At 48.3% G+C, this 21,389-nt stretch overlaps 1 protein-coding gene across 4 annotated transcripts in view; it reads left to right on the top strand.

Annotated features, from left to right (window-relative positions):
• CACNA1D (calcium channel, voltage-dependent, L type, alpha 1D subunit) overlaps positions 1-21,389 on the top strand; it is a 326,299-nt gene that overhangs the window by 271,253 nt on the left and 33,657 nt on the right. For 2 of the 4 annotated variants that reach the window (XM_011986180.1, XM_011986179.1), the window contains 8 exons: positions 3,449-3,532; positions 11,404-11,448; positions 11,854-11,982; positions 14,227-14,292; positions 15,982-16,073; positions 17,446-17,605; positions 18,164-18,291; positions 18,424-18,520. In XM_011986180.1, coding sequence (XP_011841570.1) covers positions 3,449-3,532; positions 11,404-11,448; positions 11,854-11,982; positions 14,227-14,292; positions 15,982-16,073; positions 17,446-17,605; positions 18,164-18,291; positions 18,424-18,520 — 801 coding nt within the window. The remainder of the gene's footprint in view (positions 1-3,448; positions 3,533-11,403; positions 11,449-11,853; positions 11,983-14,226; positions 14,293-15,981; positions 16,074-17,445; positions 17,606-18,163; positions 18,292-18,423; positions 18,521-21,389) is intronic. The other 2 variants (XM_011986182.1, XM_011986181.1) reach the window with 1 other exon arrangement.

The raw sequence follows: 21,389 nt of genomic DNA, 5'->3' as shown, positions 1-21,389 counted from the left end.
CACTGTCCAGCAGGAGACAAACATTGATGGATGGTGAGAACAGTGTTCTTAGAAATAATGGTGCTTCCTGACCCTGAGGCCCACGTTAGTCTGATTTATAATTTTAAGAGTCAGAGTCAGAAATGTTTCTGCGTAACACATATTATTGCATGTGGCTGACTTGCTTGGTCTTTTCAGACAGGTAGAGCTGGACACAAAAATAATATAGATTTGACTGGTGGTTCCACTTGAGAGGTTCTGGCCTCAGAATTCAGTTGCAGGAGAACACATCATCATAGGCCAAGAGGAGAGAGCAGGGAGAGGGGCCGGCCCTCTGTTAGGAGTCATGTCTTGTCTTATCTTCTGGTTACAAAGGCAATCTGGTGCCTTTGGTGGGTGAAGGGTGGGGGAACTGAGTCATACCACTTGACAGTGATTTTATTAAACAAGAGGCTACTAAATAGGGAAACAGTATGTGGGAAGAATGGGAGGGCTGGCATTTTCTCCCTCCCCTGGACTCCTGTCAGAGCCACCTGGTCAGGGCCTGTGATTTCAGTCACCTGCCTCCTGCTTCCTAGATTAAGGGTGTCCATCACCCTTCAGTCCATCAATCATTCTGATTTGGGCAAAGTTTTGTGAGTGTAAGGGGTTTCTGGAGAGAGAGTCAATGAAATTGCCAAAAATTTCCAACATCCCAAGGAAATGTTAAACCCCCATTGTGCTGATTTAAAGGGATTTTATCCATCACAGCACACCAGCATTGAGGATATCTTATAGGCCGATGGAAATGGCCTGAAGGAGAGAGCACTGATAATTCTGGAGAAGAGGGAGAGAGGAGCTGTTCAGGAATAAAATCTCAAAGCCAGAGGCTGGCCTCCAGCACCCATGTGGTGGGTTTGGCCTCTGGGAAATGACATAAATAACAGAGAGAAGCGGTGCACATGGTACAAATGCAGGCGGGGCTGGGGCACACTCCACAGCAGGTGCGAAGGGCAGACCCTGGGTCTCCTGTGTCCTGTCAGTACTCTGGAGCTCTAGTTGCTACTCGTGACCAAATGTTTGATCAAGGTATAAATACCTCCCTAGAGGGGAGGGGAAGGATCACTGCGCTTTCTTTAGCTTTTGAGTTACTCTTAACTCCGGGAAGAAAAGGGCAGGCTCTGCCCCTCCAAGTGTGGTCTGTGGCACTGCCACCAGTCGGAGAATTGCTTGTTATCCATTCGCAACAGGGGCTGTCAGCTCTAACACTAAGCACATTGATTCAGCTGACTTTCTTGTTAGGAGACTTCCTGGATGAAGGAAACTCTGCTGTGTTCTCTTACAACCTGAGGCTAGCTCTTGATCTCACCTCTGACTGCTGGTCTAGACCTCAAAGGCAGCCCATCTCTGCTCAGTTTTGCCAGTCAAGAATCATGAATTCATGCAAAGGAAAGCTAGAAAGCATAAGCTGTGCTGTTTTTAAAATAGACCTTCCCATTAGACTTTTATACATAGATTGTCAGCTTTGGAGCTCACAAATTCCTTTGGTCTGCTGATAGATGGGCCAGGGAGGGTAGCAGTCAGTGAGGGTAAAATGGGAGAGAGGCACTGTGATTGTAGGGCGGGGAGAAAGGTGGAGAGTTGGTTAGAAACCACGGCGGTTGGGTGGGGGGATCTTACATTATTCAGATGAAATTTAAGAAGCAAACCCTAAGTCAGTGTCATAGCTTCCCCGTAAATGCACCTGGACTGATGAACGGTGACTAGAATAAACATGTCTACTCCAGCTGTTAGGACAGTCCGCACGTCCACATCTTCTCTACTGTCGCAAAGGCTGTGGCTCTGCAGTGGCTGCTTCTGGGTCTGCGTTTCATCACAAGTTTCTGGGACCTGACACCTCAAAGTACTTTTCGTTCTGATTTTCTTAATGCAGCTCTAAATGTAACCAGTTGTAAACATGCTGGGCCCTGTTGTATATAATTTGTACCTGAATTTTCGTTTCCAAAAAGTGTCCAGACTCTTTGGAAAAACACAGTTGGTTTATAGACAGAGCTGTTGATCTTGACAGCCAGTCCCTTGCCCCTTTGGCTCTCTGTGCAGTATCTCCCCACCTCCCTCTCCAACCAGGAGCTTCCCAGGGGTGTCGAGAGACCACAGGCACTCATTTAGCACCTGCTGTGCTGATGCTAGAAGAAGATATAAAATGTCTGGCACATACATATAGATTTTAAGTCACAATTGTGGGGATGTTGTACTCTCAAAATTGTTGCAAGATAGGAGGACCTGAACAAAGCTGGATGACAGGCAGGGTACAAGTTGGTGGACAAAGGAGACATTGCACATGCCAAGCACTGACTGGGTTCAAGGCTCTGGCTAGATAATGGGGTTAGAGAAGTTGGGGGACTGAATATGTAGCACAGTCATCATCCTTCAGGGCTTTTGGTTGGTAGAGCTGCAGACAAAGACCCCACGTTCAGCAGTCAGTACATAAGAGATTCAGAGTCAGCATGAGGGAGTGCAGACAGCCGGGGCTGGGAAGGTTCCATCAAGGAGCATTTATCTGACCTTGAAGAAGGGTGAAGTTGAACGGATGGAGTTGGGGTTAGGCAGTTAGGATTGTAGAGACATCAGGAGGTGGGGAGGAACCTGGTGCTATTTTTGCAGGATGGGAAGGACTCCTCTCAGCCTAGAGGGTGAAAGGTGGGAGGGAAAGAAAGCAAAACCTGAGATGGAAGAAGGAGCCTGTTGGCTTCTGTGGAGGACAGGGGAGCCCTGGAACATCCTCTTCATTCCATACTCTTTTCTACTATAGAACCTGCCTTGACTTCCCCCCACTAAGCACCACCCCCACAACCAGGAGCCAGTGTCTCTGCCACGACACTGTGCCTCACGGTGGCTGTGTCCCTGTAAGCCATTATCTGCCCGTCTGTGTCCTCTACACTGAGAGTTCTTTGAAGACAGGGACTTGTGTCAGTCATCCTGCCACAAGGCATGGCCTTTGTAATACAGGCTGGACTTGCAAGGACTGGAGAGCGTTGCTGGTCCCTTTGAAGGAGCACAGAAATGGAAGTGTGTGCAATGCCTGGTGACAGTGCTCTTTAAGTGGGGTGAGTGGAGATTCTAAGGAAGGAGTCCATCAGCTCATGAGGGTTTGGGATCATCCCTCTGGGTCCTAGGACAAGGTTGTCAAATTGCCTTCCTCGGCCCTGCAGATATTCTGCTTGGTTTGGTGCCACTCAGGACCATGAGTGTGTGTGCGTGCGCGCGTGCATGTGTGTGTGTGCGTGCACCTTCTCTCACACATAAAGGTGCACAACCACCCTGCTGTGCACCTTTCCACCAGTGGACAGTATTGTTACCTCCCCTTTGGCTTTCCCACTCCACCTGGGTGCCATGGGTGCGGCAGGGACTCGGATTCGCCCCTATATGGTCCGTGCGGCGGGTCATTCATACATGCTCATAAACGTCTGCCCTCGCCTGCTCTGTCCAGGGGTATTTTAGTGACGCCTGGAACACGTTTGACTCCCTCATCGTAATCGGCAGCATTATAGACGTGGCCCTCAGCGAAGCAGACGTGAGTATGCACCTGGCGTGGCCGCCACCTGTGTCCTCTCTTCTCTGTCTGTGCATACTCCGCTCCCTGCCCTGCAGTGGCATCACCTGGACAAGTCACAGATCCCAGTCACTTGATCTGAATCTAGGATTTCCTAATGAGAGCTGTAGGCAAGAAGCATTTCAGGGTAGAGCCTTATCCCAGGGCCTTTTGTAGACACAAATCACCTTTTGTAGGATAGGCCTTTTTGCAGCATTTACCCCGGTCACTAGTAGGCAAGGTAAGATAGGATGTCTCTAATTGTTTTCATTTGCTGTGTCAGAAGTGATACCCACAGTGGCGTATCTTTAACATGTTTATTTTAGGGGGATGTTTCAAGTAGCCGTGTGGCGCGATGCTAGAACGTTCCCCTTTTATAACACTGTCCTTTTCTTCTTTTTTCCTGTGGTGCTTCCTCTCCTCTGTGGCTTCTGAATGCTTGCCCTAACAGCACTATTTCACTGATGCATGGAACACTTTTGATGCCTTAATTGTTGTTGGTAGCGTCGTTGATATTGCTATAACTGAAGTGAATGTAAGTAGCAAACTTTGTGTCCTATATCGTGGTTGTTTTCATTCAGTCTGACTTAGAAGAGACTAGAGGCCCTGCCCTTGAATCTCCACACACTTTCGAAATCCAGACACAAATTTATTTTGAAAGACTAAGGATAATTTGTAGTTTCCTCTATCTCACCCCATCTCTATCTCCTTCCCCTGAGGAAGAGTGGGGAAGTCTATGCGGAATCGCCGTTTGGTGCGAACAGTATTTCAAAAGATCCAATTAAAGCTATGAGGGCTGGGAGTTAATTGTGTGTCCGTGTGAATGTTGTCACTCACCAGCTGTGTGACCGTGGAAGTCATCCGAGTGCTGTGTGCCTCAGTCTTTCCAGCTGTACATGGAGTTACTGATGTGCACCCTTGTCCCCACGATGGTTCTGTGAGGGCACAGGTGGGAGACCCCACAGCCAGCTATGCCCTGAGCGTATGGCGGCTGCTGCTGGTGCCCTCACCTGTACCGTGTCTGCTCTGTGTCTGACTGGTGACACTGGTGAACGTCCCATGCCCAAAGGGGGATGCCAGCCAGTGGAAGGCTGCTTGGGGCCAGGGAAAAGAGGGCGGAGTGCGAACCAGGGAAAGGGGGTCAGTCCACATTTGTTGCATCCAGTAGATTCATTCGAGGGGGAACAAGGGCACTAGCAGCATTGTAGATGGAGTGAACCGCTCTCCCTAGAAGCACTCTGAGCACCTTGCGCCCTGCAAAATTAAGAAGCATGAGAAAGGGAGCTCCTCCTTCCGCCTGGCTCCCCTTGGGGTTGACCCGTGCAGACAGGAGGGGCTCAGGCAGGCAGAGCCCTGTCTACCTGATCAGTTCCCAGTTCATCAGCAAGTCTTAGCGGGCGTCCAGTGTGTGTGCCCAGGCTGTGCAGAGCCTTTCGAGAGAGTGGGCGGAGCACGGGGAGGGACTGTTGTGTGGTATTAGCTTTTGCTCCACAATGTCCAGCCCACCCTCTGCCCCTGATGCTCTGCCTGGTGACATCTGCAGGGTTGAGGGTTATAAGGTCCATCCTGGTGCCCAGACAGCCTGCATCACACAAGGACTGTGAAATCCCTTTATGCCACCTGTCTGGGGCCATGCTGATCCTGGCGTGTGAATAGTAAGATAGCCACCAGCCTGGTAATCCCAAGACCTGGCAGTTGCAGCCCTAGTTCCGAACTGACTTGGATTCCAGCTCCCTCACGGGCCAAGTAGGGTGAAAAACATCTACCACCTTGCCGCAGCTATGTTATAGTGATAAAATGATCTGAATATTTGGGGAAATGCTTGCTAAAAATCCCAAAGTTTTAGGGGGATACAAGTATTATTCTAAAGTGTAGGTTATCCCTGTAATAAGTAAAATGGACTGTCAGAGACTGTGCCCATGAGGGTGTGATTTAAGCCTCGTCACGCCACGCTATGACAAGGCACTCAGATGGTATTTTGCTAGACCTAGGTATACACATATTCCAACTTCTAAAGCCCAGACATGTAAATTCTACTTTATGTGAAATGTTCCATGTGTCAGCTATAAAGTTGCCATTCATGATATGTAAATGATGCTTGGTTGTAAAATAAGCTGGTGCTAATGGGAGAACAGCAGGTCCCTAACTGGGCTGCCCTGAGCTCTCTCCCAGGTTTATGGCTAGACATCTGCCAGCTTAATCATCTCACAATGCAAAGTGCTTACAATCTACATGGAGGTGTATTTACATGAAAATTCTGGAACATACCATTCTGTGAGTCAGAGATGGTCTATAATGGAAACGAAATACAATAAACTAGTAGCTTGGCATCTCTCCCTGGACTGCTCAGTGCTTCAAGTGCTGTGCAGGTGGTGGGTGTAAACACTTAGCTTTTGGGCACCAGGATGTGGCCAAGGTCTGTGCACCTGGGGACACCCAGCTTTCTCATGCCTGACCTGCCTGCTGGCTGTCAGGGGTGTAGCACCCATGTACTCAGGGACAGCACACGCCCGGCTTCCTGGCTGCCTCACATGTGCTGCAGGCTGGCCCTGCTCCTCCCGCTGCCCCTGTCCCCTGTGGCCCAACTTTGTTCCTCGGTGTCTCAGTGTTGCTGTGTTCACCTTGCACCAGTCAGGAAAGGGGCAGGTCTATGCTGAAGGTTCTAGTTAGCATTTGACACTGGGGTATCTGTGCAACACAGGCTTTCAGGGGGGCCCTTGTTGGCATGCAATTAAACTTTCCAAATCACATAGGCAGACACTCCCATAATGTGCTTTCAGTCAGTGACCTTTTTCCTGGTCAACTGTGGCCCGAGACCAGATATATTCCTCAACCGTGGCAATGCCAGTTCCCTACCCCAGGCCAGAGCAGAACACCACCTTCAGAAATCTCAGTGTCTCCCTGCTGGGCCTTGGAACAGAGGAGTTGCTCAAGGCCACCTTCACATTTATTCCATCTTTCAACACACATTTCCCGGACATCCACCACTTACAGGCTCTGGGCTAGGCTGTCGGGAGGCGCAAAGATAAAAAAGGACTGGGTATCCTTAACCTCTGGTATAAAAACATGACAGTGGGACTGTTGGTTCCGACACCCACTCCCCTCCACATGTGGTTCCCCTGGGGAGCAGTGCACATCACATCCTCGGTGGCCTTGTCCCCTGAGCTGAGGGGTCAGCTGGGCATGAACACCTTTGGTTCATCGTTGGCTGGTTGTAGCTGTCATAAGTCATCATTGTTTGCAATGTTTAACCTGCTGTGCTGTCTTCCCCAAACTCTGTTGATCTTTCTTTTCTGTTGCCTAATTGATTTTCATGTTGGTTTTATTTTTAGAAAATTGTAGCGGCAAGTATATATAAGCATATATACGGTGAAGTCGTTAAAGCAAAGCACTTCTAAAGACTGTGTGCTTGTTTTTGGCCTCTCCACCTTTGGTTTTCACTACGCTTCACAGGACGTGCTAAGGATTGGTTGCAATCACCTAAATTGTTCCCCATCCCATAGACTGTCATTTCCAGCCTGGGGCCATCTTGGTCAGTCACGCTTGGCTCTGTGACTTGCCAACATAGTCTTCCAGAATGAATGATCTGGCTGAGAAATGATTGAATTCAGCCTGCGTTTGTATTCTTTGCAAAAACGTTTTGGGTAGTCCTTTGCATGGTCCTGCCTGCATGTGCACCAGCCTGCTCCATCCTAGTCCCCCTCCCATGTCCCCACACCCCGCTCAGTTCCTGGTTTGGCAGCACTCGTGGACTTATCTCCATCACATTTGGTCCTAACCTCACCAGGCTGCTAAAATGTCACACCACGACTGGTGGGCTCCCTCTTGCTCCATCCGTCTTTGATGCCTGTTTGTTTCTTGAATGATGAAATGACCCAGCAACATATTGTCCCTAACCCAGGGATGGCTGTCACTGACATTTGTCTCTTCTCATTATCATTAGTGTCTGGGAGGCAAAACACTTGTTTAGAAGCCATGTCTGTCTTATTATTACTTACTTTGAAGGAGCAAGTAAAAAGTCATTAGGGAGCTCCCTCTCAGAGACCCAGGAATGGTCCCTGCCTTTTAAGGTGTGCCATTTGGACCAGGTGGCTGAGAGTCTCACTCATCTTCTTTTTGTGACCCCACAGTAAGGTTGTGTAGTCCCCCATTTCATATGCGAACCCTTTCCCAGGAGCCAGCTTAGCTGGGCACTGGGTTGCGGACACAGACCAGCAACCCCAAATAAAGAAGCCCTCCTCCCAGAGGTGTGTTACCTGTGAGCTCAGAAATAGAGGGAAGCTCCCCCAAAAAACTGGCTTCTCCATAATGCCTCGGGTTACCTGGCCCAGCTGTTCTGGGATGCTGGTTTGCCTCCTATCTGAATTAGAAAACTGCATCCTCTCAGCTCTTCCAAGCACAGATAGAAATTTATACAGAAAATGAAATGGACTGATTTCATTGATTTCACTTGGGAATCTCAGGGTCTTTTTGACTTCCACAGTTACAGGGGGCTGCCCCAGGGCCTATGTGGTAAGAGCCTGCTTGAGAGCCCTGTAGGAGGAGGCTCGAGGGAACATCCGCAAAGCCCCAGGAATCTAAGGAGCTTTCTGGACCCTGACATGTGGTCCCGCCTCCTGAGGCTAAGGGGCTGTCTCCTGTAGGGTTCCCAGTTGAAGAATGTGACATGTTAGGGTGGGAAGGAACTGCCAAGTTTGTCTTGTCTAAGCACTGAGGTGACACTGGAATTCCCCCTATTGAAAACTGATTAGCAGCCCCTTGAGGCCATGTTTGGAAAGCTACCTAGTGAAGAGTCCTTCCCCAGTCTGGTGTCCCCTAGGGGTGTCCAGCATAGCGTAGCCTACTTGCGTTCTAGCTCCACCAGTTCCCTTCATGTTCAAGCCTCCTCCATCCCTTGTAAGGAAGATGGGGATGTAGTCTAATCTCTTTCTCTGCATCTGAGTACTAATCCCTCATCAACCCGAAAAGAACCCACTGTCCAGCCACAGCAGCCTGAGTGGGCTTTTGTAGTGACCCCACTCTGTATGGCTGCTCGAGATCTAAAGGGCATTAGCTAGTATAGGCCACCTGTTAACTACTTGGGCCAGCTTTACCCTGGCCCAGGACTGGAGTTCTCAGCTCTGGCAGCGCACTTGAATCACCAAGGAGCTTTTAAAATTCCCAACATGCAGGTCTGGTGCAGTGGCTCGTGCCTGTAATCCCAGCACTTTGGGAGGCCAAGATGGGCAGATCACCTGAGGTCAGGAGTTGGAGACCATTCTGGCCAACATGGTAAACCTCCTCTCTACTGAAAATACAAAAATAAGGCAGGCATGGTGGCGGGTGCCTGTTATCCCAGCTACTCAGGAGGCTGAGGCAGAAGAATCACTGATATCCTGTAAGCAGAGATTGCAGGGAGCCAAGATCATGCCACTGGTACTCCAGCCTGGGTGACAGAGGGAGACTCCATTTCAAAAAAAATAAATAAATAACAAAATAAAATTCCCAACATGCAGATACGCCCCACATCCATTAAGTAAGAATCCCTGAGGTACGACCTGGGCTTCAGAGATTTTGTTGAAGATCCCCAGGTGGTTTTAGTGTGCAGACTGGCATGAGAGCTGGCCTGCCCTTTTCACTGGGCTGACATTTGTCATTTGGGCAAAGCCATCCTCAGGGTTATATTTTGGCAACTTGCACTGTCCCCCCGGGGCTGCCAGTCACATCCTCCCCTGAAGCAGCCCCCCATGCCCAGTGGTGCGTGGCGGGAGGGGGTGTCACAGGCGCACTGAGGGTGCACGAAGCCTGGTGTGCTGTTTGCTCTTTCTTCCTCCCTCCCTCGTATGTTACGCTGCCCTCTCCCTTTACAAATGCTGTCTCTTCTTCCCTTTCGTTCTTTTAAACAAGAGAATATTCACGGTTTGAAGTTCATAGTCCATAGGTTGTCACATTTCAAAGATATCAGTTGAAGAGATGCACACTTCAAAATTCAGTTCAGTTGCTGACTTTCACGAACCCTAAGGAAGGGGGCCGTGAATGGCTATCAGACTTGAAGCAGAATAGAGAGAGGCACGCAGGAGGGTCTTAGGCCGGACTGTGGCCAGGAGCGCCTTCCTGACCAACAGGCCCCTTACTGTCTTGCAGGTCTGATTCATAAGTCGTGCATGTTTCAGGATAACTGTAGCGCTGTCTCTCTCGTGCACACTGCCTGGTCCCCTGAACACAGGCAAGCAGAGGCGTGCATGCAGGCATACTTAGCATGCACACTCACAGCCCATACTCCAGCCAGACAGGCAAGAGTGGAGCCTTCCTGTGCACAGCCTTAGTGAGAATGATGTGGAAGATGATGAGAACTTTAAAAAATTAGTTCCTTCATTTGTTAAGGTCTTAAGTTGAAAAACGTTGTCTGTCCCTTTAAGGAGGTGATATTTCCTTTGAGATGAGCCAATAGAAGAGGGTAATAAAAATAGCGATCCTGGGTTTTTTATAAACCTGTGGCAGAGTCTCATTCTGAGTATCCCAGGAGAAGCAAGGACCCCTTTAAACTCTGTCAGAACCTGTTCCTCTTGGGTTCATAGTCACATTACTGAATTTCAGTTTTTCTATGATATGCTGAAACCCCTTATCTTCTGTGAATTTTGTAGAATTTCTCTTTGGTCTCAGGAGGTAGCCCTTGATGCTAGAGAGGCTTCAGAACTGAGCTCTTCCTTTCCCCAGGTCCCCAGGGAGGAGGCCCTCGAGAAGTGCACACATCCAGACATGTACACATGTCCCTTAACTTTGCAGACACACTGTACAGAAAGCCTCCTTGAAGCCCCTGACCAGAAGAGCCTCATTTCTCTCTGTCGGCTCCTGGTGACACCGAGGGGAAAAGAGAGGCTGGCACGTGCTGGCTCTGGTTCCACTGACTGTTGCTGTTTAATGTAAGGATGCCTCCTGGTGCTGGCTGGAGTTTGCTTCCAACTCCTCTGTGTTCTCTCAGACACTTTCTGAACACTCAGGTAGTGCCAGGCACCATGCTGGGCACAGAGTGGAGTGAGGCAAGGCCCCTGCCCTTCCTGCGGGGGGTGGGGGTTGAGGGGCCGGTGAGCACCAGTCATTACAGATTCTGCATCCTGGGGCTGAGGGACAGGAGCACAGCCAGACCCTGGAGGAGGTGGAGCTGCTGAACCTCGGGGGAGCTGGTCCTCTACTGTTTCTTCCAAAGACCCATACAGGGACCTGCACTCTCTCTTGTGTGAAAGCTGTCTGAGCTGTGGGGCAGGCAGCGAAGGCTTCTGTAGGGAAGCCCGCCTCTCTCCTCCTCGCCCTGACTCAGTCTGTCCAGCTCTGCAGCAGCCCCGCCAGAGAGGCTGTTGTCAGACATACACCACCCAGGCGTTTCGTCTCATAGGAACAGAGTGTGGTCCAAGGGGGTTTGCGGCCCACAGGCAGGCACCACTGTTTGCCCCTCTGCTAGAGACATTCTGTTCCTCAGGGATAGGAGGCCTGCTGCAGAGCGGTTAGTTCCTGAGACCCACAGCCCCGACTAAGCCAAGAGAACTACCCTCCTCGTAAGAAGCGGGGCAGCGCTCTGCAGCTGTCTCTAGGAAGAGTTGAGGTCTTGCGGCACTGCCTTTACTGGATGCCTGTCAGCCTGGCACGGTGTGTCCTCAGATGTGAACTAGAAAGTGGTACTGTGCCTGTGCCCATGTCCGTGGCTGCCTGCCCTCACGTCCACCTCCAAGGAGAGCCACTGGTATTTTCTCAGGGAGGGAGCAGGCGTGGTGTCCAAAGACAGGAACCACACATTTTTTTAAAGGGGGAAATGCTCTCCAGAACCATTGATTCCTTCCTGGTTCATTAATCCATTTTCAATCTTTGATTTCTTAAAGCCAACTGAAAGTGAAAATGTCCCTGTCCCAACTGCTACACCTGGGGTAAGATCAGTGACTAGTCCCCAGGGGCTGGGCCTTTTCCTTGAGTTTATTTGACCATGTCGAGTTTTCCACTGGTTTTTCTGTATTCTCCATGATTGTCCTTCCAGAACAGTGTCTGCAGTGGTTTGCATTCATCATCAGTGTCCAGTACTCTTGACCAGCCCAGCGTTCTCCTCTAACACAGTAGACTATGTGGACATGCATGTGCTGTGTGGACGCAGTTTTCCAAGCTCTGTGTTTTAGCATGTAACTCTTCCTTTCATATCATGCTTTTTAAGATGAAAAGGCCCTAGAATCACATCTTCAGTTCTTACCTCTGTCACCTTTGCATCTGTTGCTGTTTTTCTGAAAGTGTTGCATGTTCTACTTTCCATTGGGTTTGACCTCTCCATGATAACCCTTCAGAACTCTGAAGAGAGCAATAGAATCTCCATCACCTTTTTCCGTCTTTTCCGAGTGATGCGATTGGTGAAGCTTCTCAGCAGGGGGGAAGGCATCCGGACATTGCTGTGGACTTTTATTAAGTCCTTTCAGGTAAGAGCCACGCCTAGGACTTCTGTCTTTGTCTTTGAAGATCATATGTAAGTCAGTGATTGTCCCCATCCTAGAGGACGCAGGCTCCCCCTGTGTGGCCACTCTGTGGACCTAAGTCAATAGAAAACATGGAATGCTGGAGAGACCCAAATCAGCATTTCTTGGGTCAATCACATGGGATTACTTGCCTAAAGGAAACAGAAGAGAAAGCAGGAAGGATCCGTAGCTGAGAGATCTGTAGCATTTCCAAGACTGAGAGAGGTGTGAGGCCTGCAGCCCTGCAGTGCCCCCGGGATGCCTGGTGGTGGTGTGTGAGGGCCGGGTCCCAGCAGACAGCCTGGAAGCCCAACGGCCTCTCTCTGACAAGGCTGCAACAGTGCTGTCTGTTGGCTAGTCTAGACACAAATCAGAAACTACCACCTGGGGCAGCCACCATCACTGGGTTATCCTGCTCCTGACAGGGTCACAGAGTTCGAGATATTTAGGCATATACCATGCCTCATTTGTCACCTCTTATTCTCCAGGCTGGTACAGCTCAGTTCCAGACTTTCCCAAGTAGAACCAGCTTTTCCTGTACCTGCCAGTACCCTGCCCCAGATATTCTAGCCTTCCGCACTGATTCCATTTGGAAGAGAAGATGTGGGAAATATAGATTCGTATTAAAAGGTGGACCCATGTAGGGAATTTGTGGATATCCACAAACATTAGAAAGTGAATCCCGCATCTTCATTTTTTAAAATAATTTAACTATTTTTCATTCAAAAGTTATAAGTGTTTACAATAACAAATGAAGCTGTCCAAAGACATAAAGAGAAAGTTCAAACTTGGCCCTCACCCACCTCTGGGGTAACCAGTATTACCCTCCCAGTAAGCATTTGTCCCTAGTGGGTGGGATTTTCACAGGTAAAAGGGAGAAGGGACAGCAAGGGGGGTGGTGCAGGCACTCACAAGGGAAGTCACCGGTCCTGCTGGGGAGAATGAGGTTGGAGGAAGGTAGAGTGGGGGCCTCAGGCAGGTGAGCGTTGGACTTGCTAAGGCACAGAATCCTCGACAGTTATTATTCATTTAAAGTACCAAAACTTGGGAACAAACTGCTATAAAAATAGATAAATCAGATAATATTATCTCACTTTTTAAATAAATTCTTAAAGATTCAATCTGCCACAGATAAGAAAGTCGTGTTCCAGAGCAGCAGTTCATAAAAGCAGAGAAACTGTGCAAACAAAAATCTTAAACATTTGGCAATCTAGGAAGAAAATGTACTTAGGTATGTTGAGGAAAGCCTGAAACAAATCCTGTGGAACCCTGCTGAGCAGTCCAGCTGCAGGGCGGGCCAGGCTGGCGGGCACAGGTCAACAGCCGGCACAGGTCTGAAGGTGGCTGAGCACCTGTGGGCCACTGACTTTCTGACAAGCTCTCTCGGGTAGCAGAGAAAGCGGGTGCTTTAAGCGTGTGTTCCCAGAATTAAGCCTAACACTCTGGGCACCCTATGCAGGTGGACGTGTTGGTCACATGTGATGAGGCAAGACAGCAGTTGACAAACATTCGATGAAAGGATGGGGGCTCTGTCAAACACTTGTATTTGGTGTTTCTGAAGGGAGCCACACTTGGCGACCCCCCAGCTTGCTCCTTTTCTTCCCTGGCACAGCCCCCCAACTTAGCAGTTCTTTCAGAAGGTGTGCATCTTAAGACAGGTATTTTGCATTCTACAGCCACAGCCAGAAAGTGGTTCTTCCCCTCTGACCCAGTAATTCCACTCCTAAGACTTCACCTTAAGGAAATACTTCAGCAGAAGCAAGGTGATTTTGCATAAAGATATTCCTTTGCAACATTATCTACAATACTACCCCCCAAAACATACCCACAAAAGAAAGTGGAAGTACTCTAAATGTCCAGTGTTCTGGAATAGTTTGATCAATTGTAATTTCACCCAGAAAATCCAGTAATGAACTTAAGAATTATGAGAGTTATGTGTCTGTGTTGAAAATGTTTAGGATTAGGCTACAGGGTTAATGACCATGGAAAGCACATCCTGCCTGTGATATTGTAACACTGGGCGTGCATGTGGATGGTGTCATCAGGACTAAAGTAGCTGGGCAGGGCTGGGATTTAAACAGTTCTTCCTCACTGTCGATGTTCTTTCATGGTAGCACGTGGAATAGAAAGGAAGCATGTGGCCACTCATGGGTCTTCTCAGTCTGTGCCAGCTGGCCAGTGCTCATCCAAGTGCCTTTTCTCTCCCAGGCACTCCCGTATGTGGCCCTCCTCATAGCCATGCTGTTCTTCATCTATGCGGTCATTGGCATGCAGGTAAGCTCTAGCCATCTCACCCTCAGGGGCCCTTTCACTGGGTAGCCCCAAATCTGTGGCAAGATGTATCTTGACCAAGTGAAGTAGAAGCGTCGTGATTTTTTCAGCCAAATGTCTCTGCTGAAGCCATGCATAGGAAGACGAGAAAGATACGGCTGCTTAGGAGAGAGCTCCAGGGGAGGCCCAGGCTCAGAAGAATGTAGTGAGGTTAGAATGCACCAGGAAAAATTGCATTTCATGGCAGAAGAATTATGCTTTATCATAACAAAGTGAAATTCACTTGAAACTAAATATTTCCAGATGCTAAGACTGAAGAGAGAAGCATGTGGCCCCTCATGGTCTTTTCAGTCTGTGCTGAGCCATCACAGGGACAGAAGGCGGGTGCTGAGCCAAGTGCCTTTTGTGACCATTGTTGTGCTTTAGTAGCTCACCTTTAAAAAGAGGCATGAAACTGGGCTCTTCTGTGACCCAAGCAGAGGGGCTACACCCTGCTTCCCAGTTCCTCCTGGGGGTGGGAAAGGGACTGGGCCTCCCTAACAAAGGAGCCCTAACACCACGTGGGTGGTGGGATGGGTTGTGGGTGGAGGGAGGCAGCGTCTAAGAATGGAGGCAGTCGAAGAGCCCAAGTGGCTCTAGATATCTGCTGGCAGGCTCCTTGCAGATTCTCCACGTGGGCAGGTGCTGTCTTTCAGGTAAACGAGGGATGTAAGTGAGAAAGAAGTAAAGTAATTCTGTGATTCTAGGGGCAGAGAAATGGTAGTGCTTTTTTTTTTTTTTTTTTAATCCTGAAAGCATAGAAGCATTTGCAGGTATCTGGGAATCTTACCAGGAGTTAGGAAACAAAAGTCAGCATACTTGAGCCTCTGTGATTCAGCAGCACGTGGCGCTGTGTGCCCTGGAAGGTCTTTTATCACATATGTTCTCATATAAAAAAGCCATCTCAGAACTGCAAGCTGCATGGCACACACCACCCCAGATTCACCCAGCAGGCATTTGTAAGCATCTGCAGGCTTCTCTAGAATGTCAGTCTGCTTCCTAAATCTCACAAGTAAAACTCTTTACCACCTTCCCGTTGCCGTGAAGGTAAAGCCCACTCTTCTGCCTGGGGCTCACAGCCCCTGCCTGTTGGCTCCTGACCTTGTCTCCAGCCTGATCTTTTTCTGTTTGCTCATCACACATGTTACTTTCATTCCCTCGGTATCTATGCTGTTACCCTGCTCCTATGTACGTGGTGCTTCCTCCACCCGAAACACTCTTCACCTTTCTTATCACCTGATGTATCTTTCAGTTCTGAGTTTACATGTCACTTCCCCCTAGAGGCCTTCCCTGACCCAGCCCCCCAGCCTTGGGTAGATGAGCCTGTCTCATCTTCCCAGTGTATCTGGACCACCCCAGCATCATTGGGGTTTGATGTTGCCTGGCTACCTTTGTGTCTCTACCCCAGGGTAGGGGATCCTCAAACGTGAGACAGTGCCCCTCTGGAGCACCATGTTCCCAGTGTGTAACCTGCTGCCTGGCACATGGTTGTGCCTGGCAGATCTTTGTTGAATGAGTGAAGTGCCAGGTACCATGAGAAAACCCTAGTTAGTAAAGATCAAACCTGAGTTAGTTCTAAATTCACATATGAATTTTTTTTTTTTTTTGCATGATGAAATCTATTCTCTTTTTCCTAACAACTTCTCCACCTAGATGTTTGGGAAAGTTGCCATGAGAGATAACAACCAGATCAATAGGAACAATAACTTCCAGACGTTTCCCCAGGCGGTGCTGCTGCTCTTCAGGTAACTGCAACTGGCTTGGGTGGTGCTCCTGGGCAGGGGTTGTGAGTCTCCTGCTAGGTCTGGGTCTAGAGGGACGGAGGACATAGGTTATTAAAGCAGCATGCATTTCCCAGTTGACTGTGACGGCTTTTTGTTTTTGTTTTGTATTCTTAAACACGGACCCTAATTAATTAACACTAATTAATTACTGTTAATTATACAAATGTTTAAAGTAGAGAAGACACAAAAATAAGCATCCATTTATACAAAGACTATTAGTGCACTTGCATCAGATGATGGCTGTAAATCCAAGGGAATTGCAGCAGGACCTCCAGTTACTGTGATAAGTTGCACTTGAAAATCAGCATTTCAAACATAGGAATTTTGTTGAATTGTTAAAACCACTGTGGTAATCCCGATTGTGGCTGACATAAGGTTTATTAATTTGGGAGTAAGCAGGGATACTTAGGCCACCTGAAAAATTGTAGGATGTATGTTTATGCATGGAGGCATGCACTTAAACACGACCAGGAAGACAGAAACTTAGCAAAAATGTCGCGGCCTTTTGCACAGCCAGTGGAGAACATCCTAAGATGTACAATTTCAGATTTTATGGGATTGCTTTAACTTTGTGAAACAAGCTGCCTTCATAGTGAGAGAACTTTCTAGAGATCATGAAGTATTTCTAATGACTCTAGTGACTGACAGGTCATTTGCAAGTTAGGTGGTTTCCAACTCTGCCTTCAACAAAATTGAACAGAGAAGTTGTTAAGTATTTTGGTCATTAAAAATAATTAATAGGCCGAATGCAGTGGCTCATGCCTGTAATCCCAGCACTTTGGGAAGCTGAGGTAGGTGGATCGCTTGAGCCCAGGAGTTCAAGACCAGCCCAGGCAACATGGCAAAACCTGACTCTGCTAAAAATACAAAAATTAGCCAGGTGTGGTGGCGACTGCCTGTAGTCCTAGCTACTGGGGAGGCTGAGCCTGGGAGGTCAAGGGTGCAGTGAGCCAAGATCATACCACTGCACTCCAGCCTGGGCAACAGAGCAAGACCCTTCTCAAAAAATAATAATAATGATTAATTACTGTTAATTATACAAATGTTTAAAGTAGAGAAGACACAAAAATAAGCATCCATTTATACAAAGACTATTAGTGCACTTGCATCAGATGATGGCTGTAAATCCAAGGGAATTGCAGCAGGACCTCCAGTTACTGTGATAAGTTGCACTTGAAAATCAGTAGGAATTTCACATTTCCATTAATTCAAATTGGATTCGCTTCAAATGACTTAAGTTTTTCTCTAATTATTAGTTTTTGTCCCCTAAGATCTAAGCTTTAAATTCCTTCTTTCCTCCACTAAAGCCCCCTTTGTTCTTCATCTGAAAAAGGTGTGCGACAGGTGAGGCCTGGCAGGAGATCATGCTGGCCTGCCTCCCAGGGAAGCTCTGTGACCCTGAGTCAGATTACAACCCCGGGGAGGAGTATACATGTGGGAGCAACTTTGCCATTGTCTATTTCATCAGTTTTTACATGCTCTGTGCGTTTCTGGTAAGTGATCAACATAGCTCCCCGTCTCAATTTACAGATGCTTATGTAGCATTCAGTGTTCAGAGCAGTGACCTTGCCCCGTCCCATCGCCTGAGGACAGTTGATGTGGATGAGCACTCTGGACTCCACTTGGCAGTTGAGGGCTTTTGTTTAACCAGTCGTGTGTCACTGCCGCCACCTTTGTAAGCAGACATTTGGTGCTCGATAATAGACTTGGAGCAATTACCAGTCACTTTAGCTTCTTAGCGTTCCTTTCTAAAATTTCAAAACCAGTGCGTATGGTGGTGACTTAAGAGTGTGAATTTTTTGGTGATAATGAAATTATAAAACTGCAATGTGTTTCAGAAGGCCTTCCTTCCCCAGGACTTAATAAAAGCCATTCCGGAAAGCTAGAATCACACTCTTTTCTTAAACATTCTCCAAATAGAAAGTTTTTTACAACTTCTCTTGGAGACCGGGGTCCCCATGTTTCATGTCCATGTCATTAGAAAGCCTGTGCTCAGTTCTAACCCAATCCAGCTGCAGCTGAAGTTCCTCCCTTCCGATTTGCTTTTTCAGATCATCAATCTGTTTGTGGCTGTCATCATGGATAATTTCGACTATCTGACCCGGGACTGGTCTATTTTGGGGCCTCACCATTTAGATGAATTCAAAAGAATATGGTCAGAATATGACCCTGAGGCAAAGTAGGTTGAAAAAGATTTGATTTGGTGTGTGTGGGTGGATTTTGGAATGTCAGCTGTGATTTTTGTGGACTGGACTGAAAGTTTGGGTCAGTTGGTACTGTGCCTGGACCTCACATTGTATTTTACTTCCAGGGGAAGGATAAAACACCTTGACGTGGTCACTCTGCTTCGACGCATCCAGCCTCCCCTGGGGTTTGGGAAGTTATGCCCACACAGAGTAGCGTGCAAGGTGAGTGTCCTGTGTGCATGTCCGAGAGCCTCTCTTGTAGAAGCTCGCTTCATTCAACAAACACTTGTTAAGTGACACAGCCAGGCCTTCTGTCAGGTGCTCGGGATGCAGAGATGAATAATATGTGGTTCCTACCTCTGGGGAACTCTCATATTTGTAACTCTTTGGACACCCTGTCAGGAACCATCAGAAGAGGAAGAGAATTCTGTAATTTGTCATTGGGTGGATGGTAGGGAAGGCAACATTTCAGTCAGGTCCAGAAGGAACCTAGGAGTTTGTCAGAGGCAGGAAGGGCTCTGAAGGAGGCAGGAGAATGGACATCATAACGACAAAGGGTGAGCCACTGGGTCACCCTTTGGCTGGGACATAAGAGGAAGTGTCAGAAGGCCCCAGGCACAAGCTGAGCCTTCTCTGACCTGCTGAGGTCCAGGAGAATGGGGAAGAAACACAAATTTCAGGTTTCCGTGGTAGGAAGTTGGCTGTTGTCAATGGAGAAGTAGACCTGAGGCAGGGGGAGCAACCAGGAGAGCTGGAATGAAGGCAGCAGAAGTGGGAAGAGAGAGGAGCAGGTCGCTTGGAGATTCACTTGGGATGTGGAGCAGGGAGGACTCGGTGGCCTGGGTGAGGGGAGGGGGATGCTAGGAGAGCGCATCTCCCAGCCTCGGCAGTGGTGGGACACGGTGCTGTGTGTTCCACACGTCCCCTCTGCTACAGAGCTTTGTGGCCACCACAGGAGATGGGGCCCCTTTCCTGGCATACCAGCCTCTAGTCTCTCAGGGGTGGATCCAGATCTCCCACTGCAACCCGGTTCTGTGTTTCCATGCCAGAGCATGCTCTCAGGAATCCTCAGTGAGACTTTTCCTTCCACAGAACTCACGGTGCAGCAGCTTACATTTGTTGTAGCAACAAAAAAGGATTTCCCTTTTTCAAGGAGAAATGCAGGATTTGCCTCTTGAAACTCTGCCTTCTAGAAATTCATCCAGTCTGTATAGTAACTAGTTCTTGCTCCTCATGGATCCAAGGAGATCCTGGGGTCAGGGGTTTTACCACTCTAGGATGCTGAGTCAGCTCTAGACAGAAACCAAGGTAGCAGAACAGAGTCTAAAATATGTTTCAGACTCAAAGAAATCCCTGAGCCAGATGCATGTTCCCTGCCCTGAAAATCCAGAAAGCCCTCTAGGCAAGTCCTGAGGGTCCTTGCCTCTCTTTAGGCCGCACTCTAGATATAGAAACAGCTTGACTTTTTTTTTCCATAAACTTCCCAATACTGGCCTCTTTTCTGCTTTCCAAGAACAGTGTGGGATCCAGTTCACTGATGTCGTCTTGTGTTTAAATTTCCAGACCCTTTTACATAAAGCTTTCAAATGTCCTTGAGGCACAGTCATCCATTTTGCTGACTCAGGAACTTGCCAGGAAAAGTGAACAAATGTCCAGGATTCCCTGGCTGCCTGTGCTGGTTTTGGCGAGGGGGCCGGGCATTGGTAGGAGGACTAGGAGTTTGGGTGGGATAGACTATGAAGACACAAGATTCCAATTCATCAATATGGAAGAGAAAGAAAGTCTTTTCTTTTGGAACATGCTGTTAACAAAAAATAAGAAGTTTTTAAGTATTATCAACATCACCATTAATTTAGTGCTTGCCATGTGCCTCACACAAAACTCTTGTGTCCATGAGTCCTTTAATCCTTGCAAGTTCCCATCATTGGGCATATCATCTGCATTTACAGGTTGAAGTGACTGGGGCCCAGAGAGGGTGTACCTCACCCAAACTCCCTCCCACTCTCATTGCTGGTGTTAAAGGGATCAGGATATAGAAGATGAGTGGGGAGCATGGATCCTGCTCTGAAAGACCAAACCCTGGGAGAAGCCACACAGACTCATGCAAAATGCTACAGGATGTACATGATGGTCTCACTAGGCAAGGTCTGAAGGACACTCCCTGAGTTGGGAATAGTAATGGATCCTGTTGGTTGAGAACCTAAGTCCCAGGCCCTGTGCCTGGCCCATTGTATCTTACTTCCTTTAACCCTCACAACAGCTTTAAAAATGTGCCTGGAGCTGGGCGCGGTGGCTCATGCCTGTAATCCCAACATTTTGAGAGGCCGAGGCAGGAGGATCCCTTGAGGCCAGAAGTTCAAGACCAGCCTGGGCAACAAAGTGAGACCTCATCTCTAAAAAAACAAAACAAAAAAAAATGTGCCTGGAATGGAGGTCTGACGCTAAGACCTCCATTGGGATTAATGAAAAAAAGGAGAAGACTGTTTGAATAGTGAAGTTTCACAGTTTAAAATACAAAACACATCATCTGCATGTCAGCATTTGTATTTCATGACTCAGCCTTTGATCTTTGTCATCCCAGAGTCCCCCAAATGATAGGTTGTATTAATCAGGGTTCTCCAGAGAAACAGAGCCAATAGGATGGATATGGAGGTGTATATGTATGTATGTGTGTATGCGTGTGTATTTGTGTGTGTGTGTGTGTATATATATACACACACACACAGGTTTATCATGGGGAATTGACTCTTGATCATGGAGGCTGGGAAGCCCCATGGTCTACCATCTGCAAGCTGGAGCCCTGGGGACCTGGTGGTGGTATCTGAGTGAAGTTCTGAGAACCAGGGGAGCCCATGGTGTAAGCTTCAGTTGAAGGGCAGGAGAAGACTGATGTCCCAGCTTAATCAGGCCAGTAGAGAGAGAATTAAATCTTCCCCGACCTTTTTGTTCTCTGTGGGCCCTCAGCAACAGGATGAGGCCCACCCACATTGGGGAGGGCATTGCTTTACTCACTGCACTCACTCTACCAATTCACATGCTAATCTCATCTGGAAACACCCTCACAGACACACCCAGAAATCCTGCTTAACCA

The sequence above is a fragment of the Mandrillus leucophaeus genome, unplaced genomic scaffold, assembly GCF_000951045.1.
Source record: "Mandrillus leucophaeus isolate KB7577 unplaced genomic scaffold, Mleu.le_1.0 Scaffold296, whole genome shotgun sequence".
In the NCBI taxonomy this organism is placed as follows: Eukaryota; Metazoa; Chordata; class Mammalia; order Primates; family Cercopithecidae; genus Mandrillus; species Mandrillus leucophaeus.
Note: the sequence above shows the minus strand (reverse complement) of the source record. Positions and strands in the feature narration are given on the sequence as shown.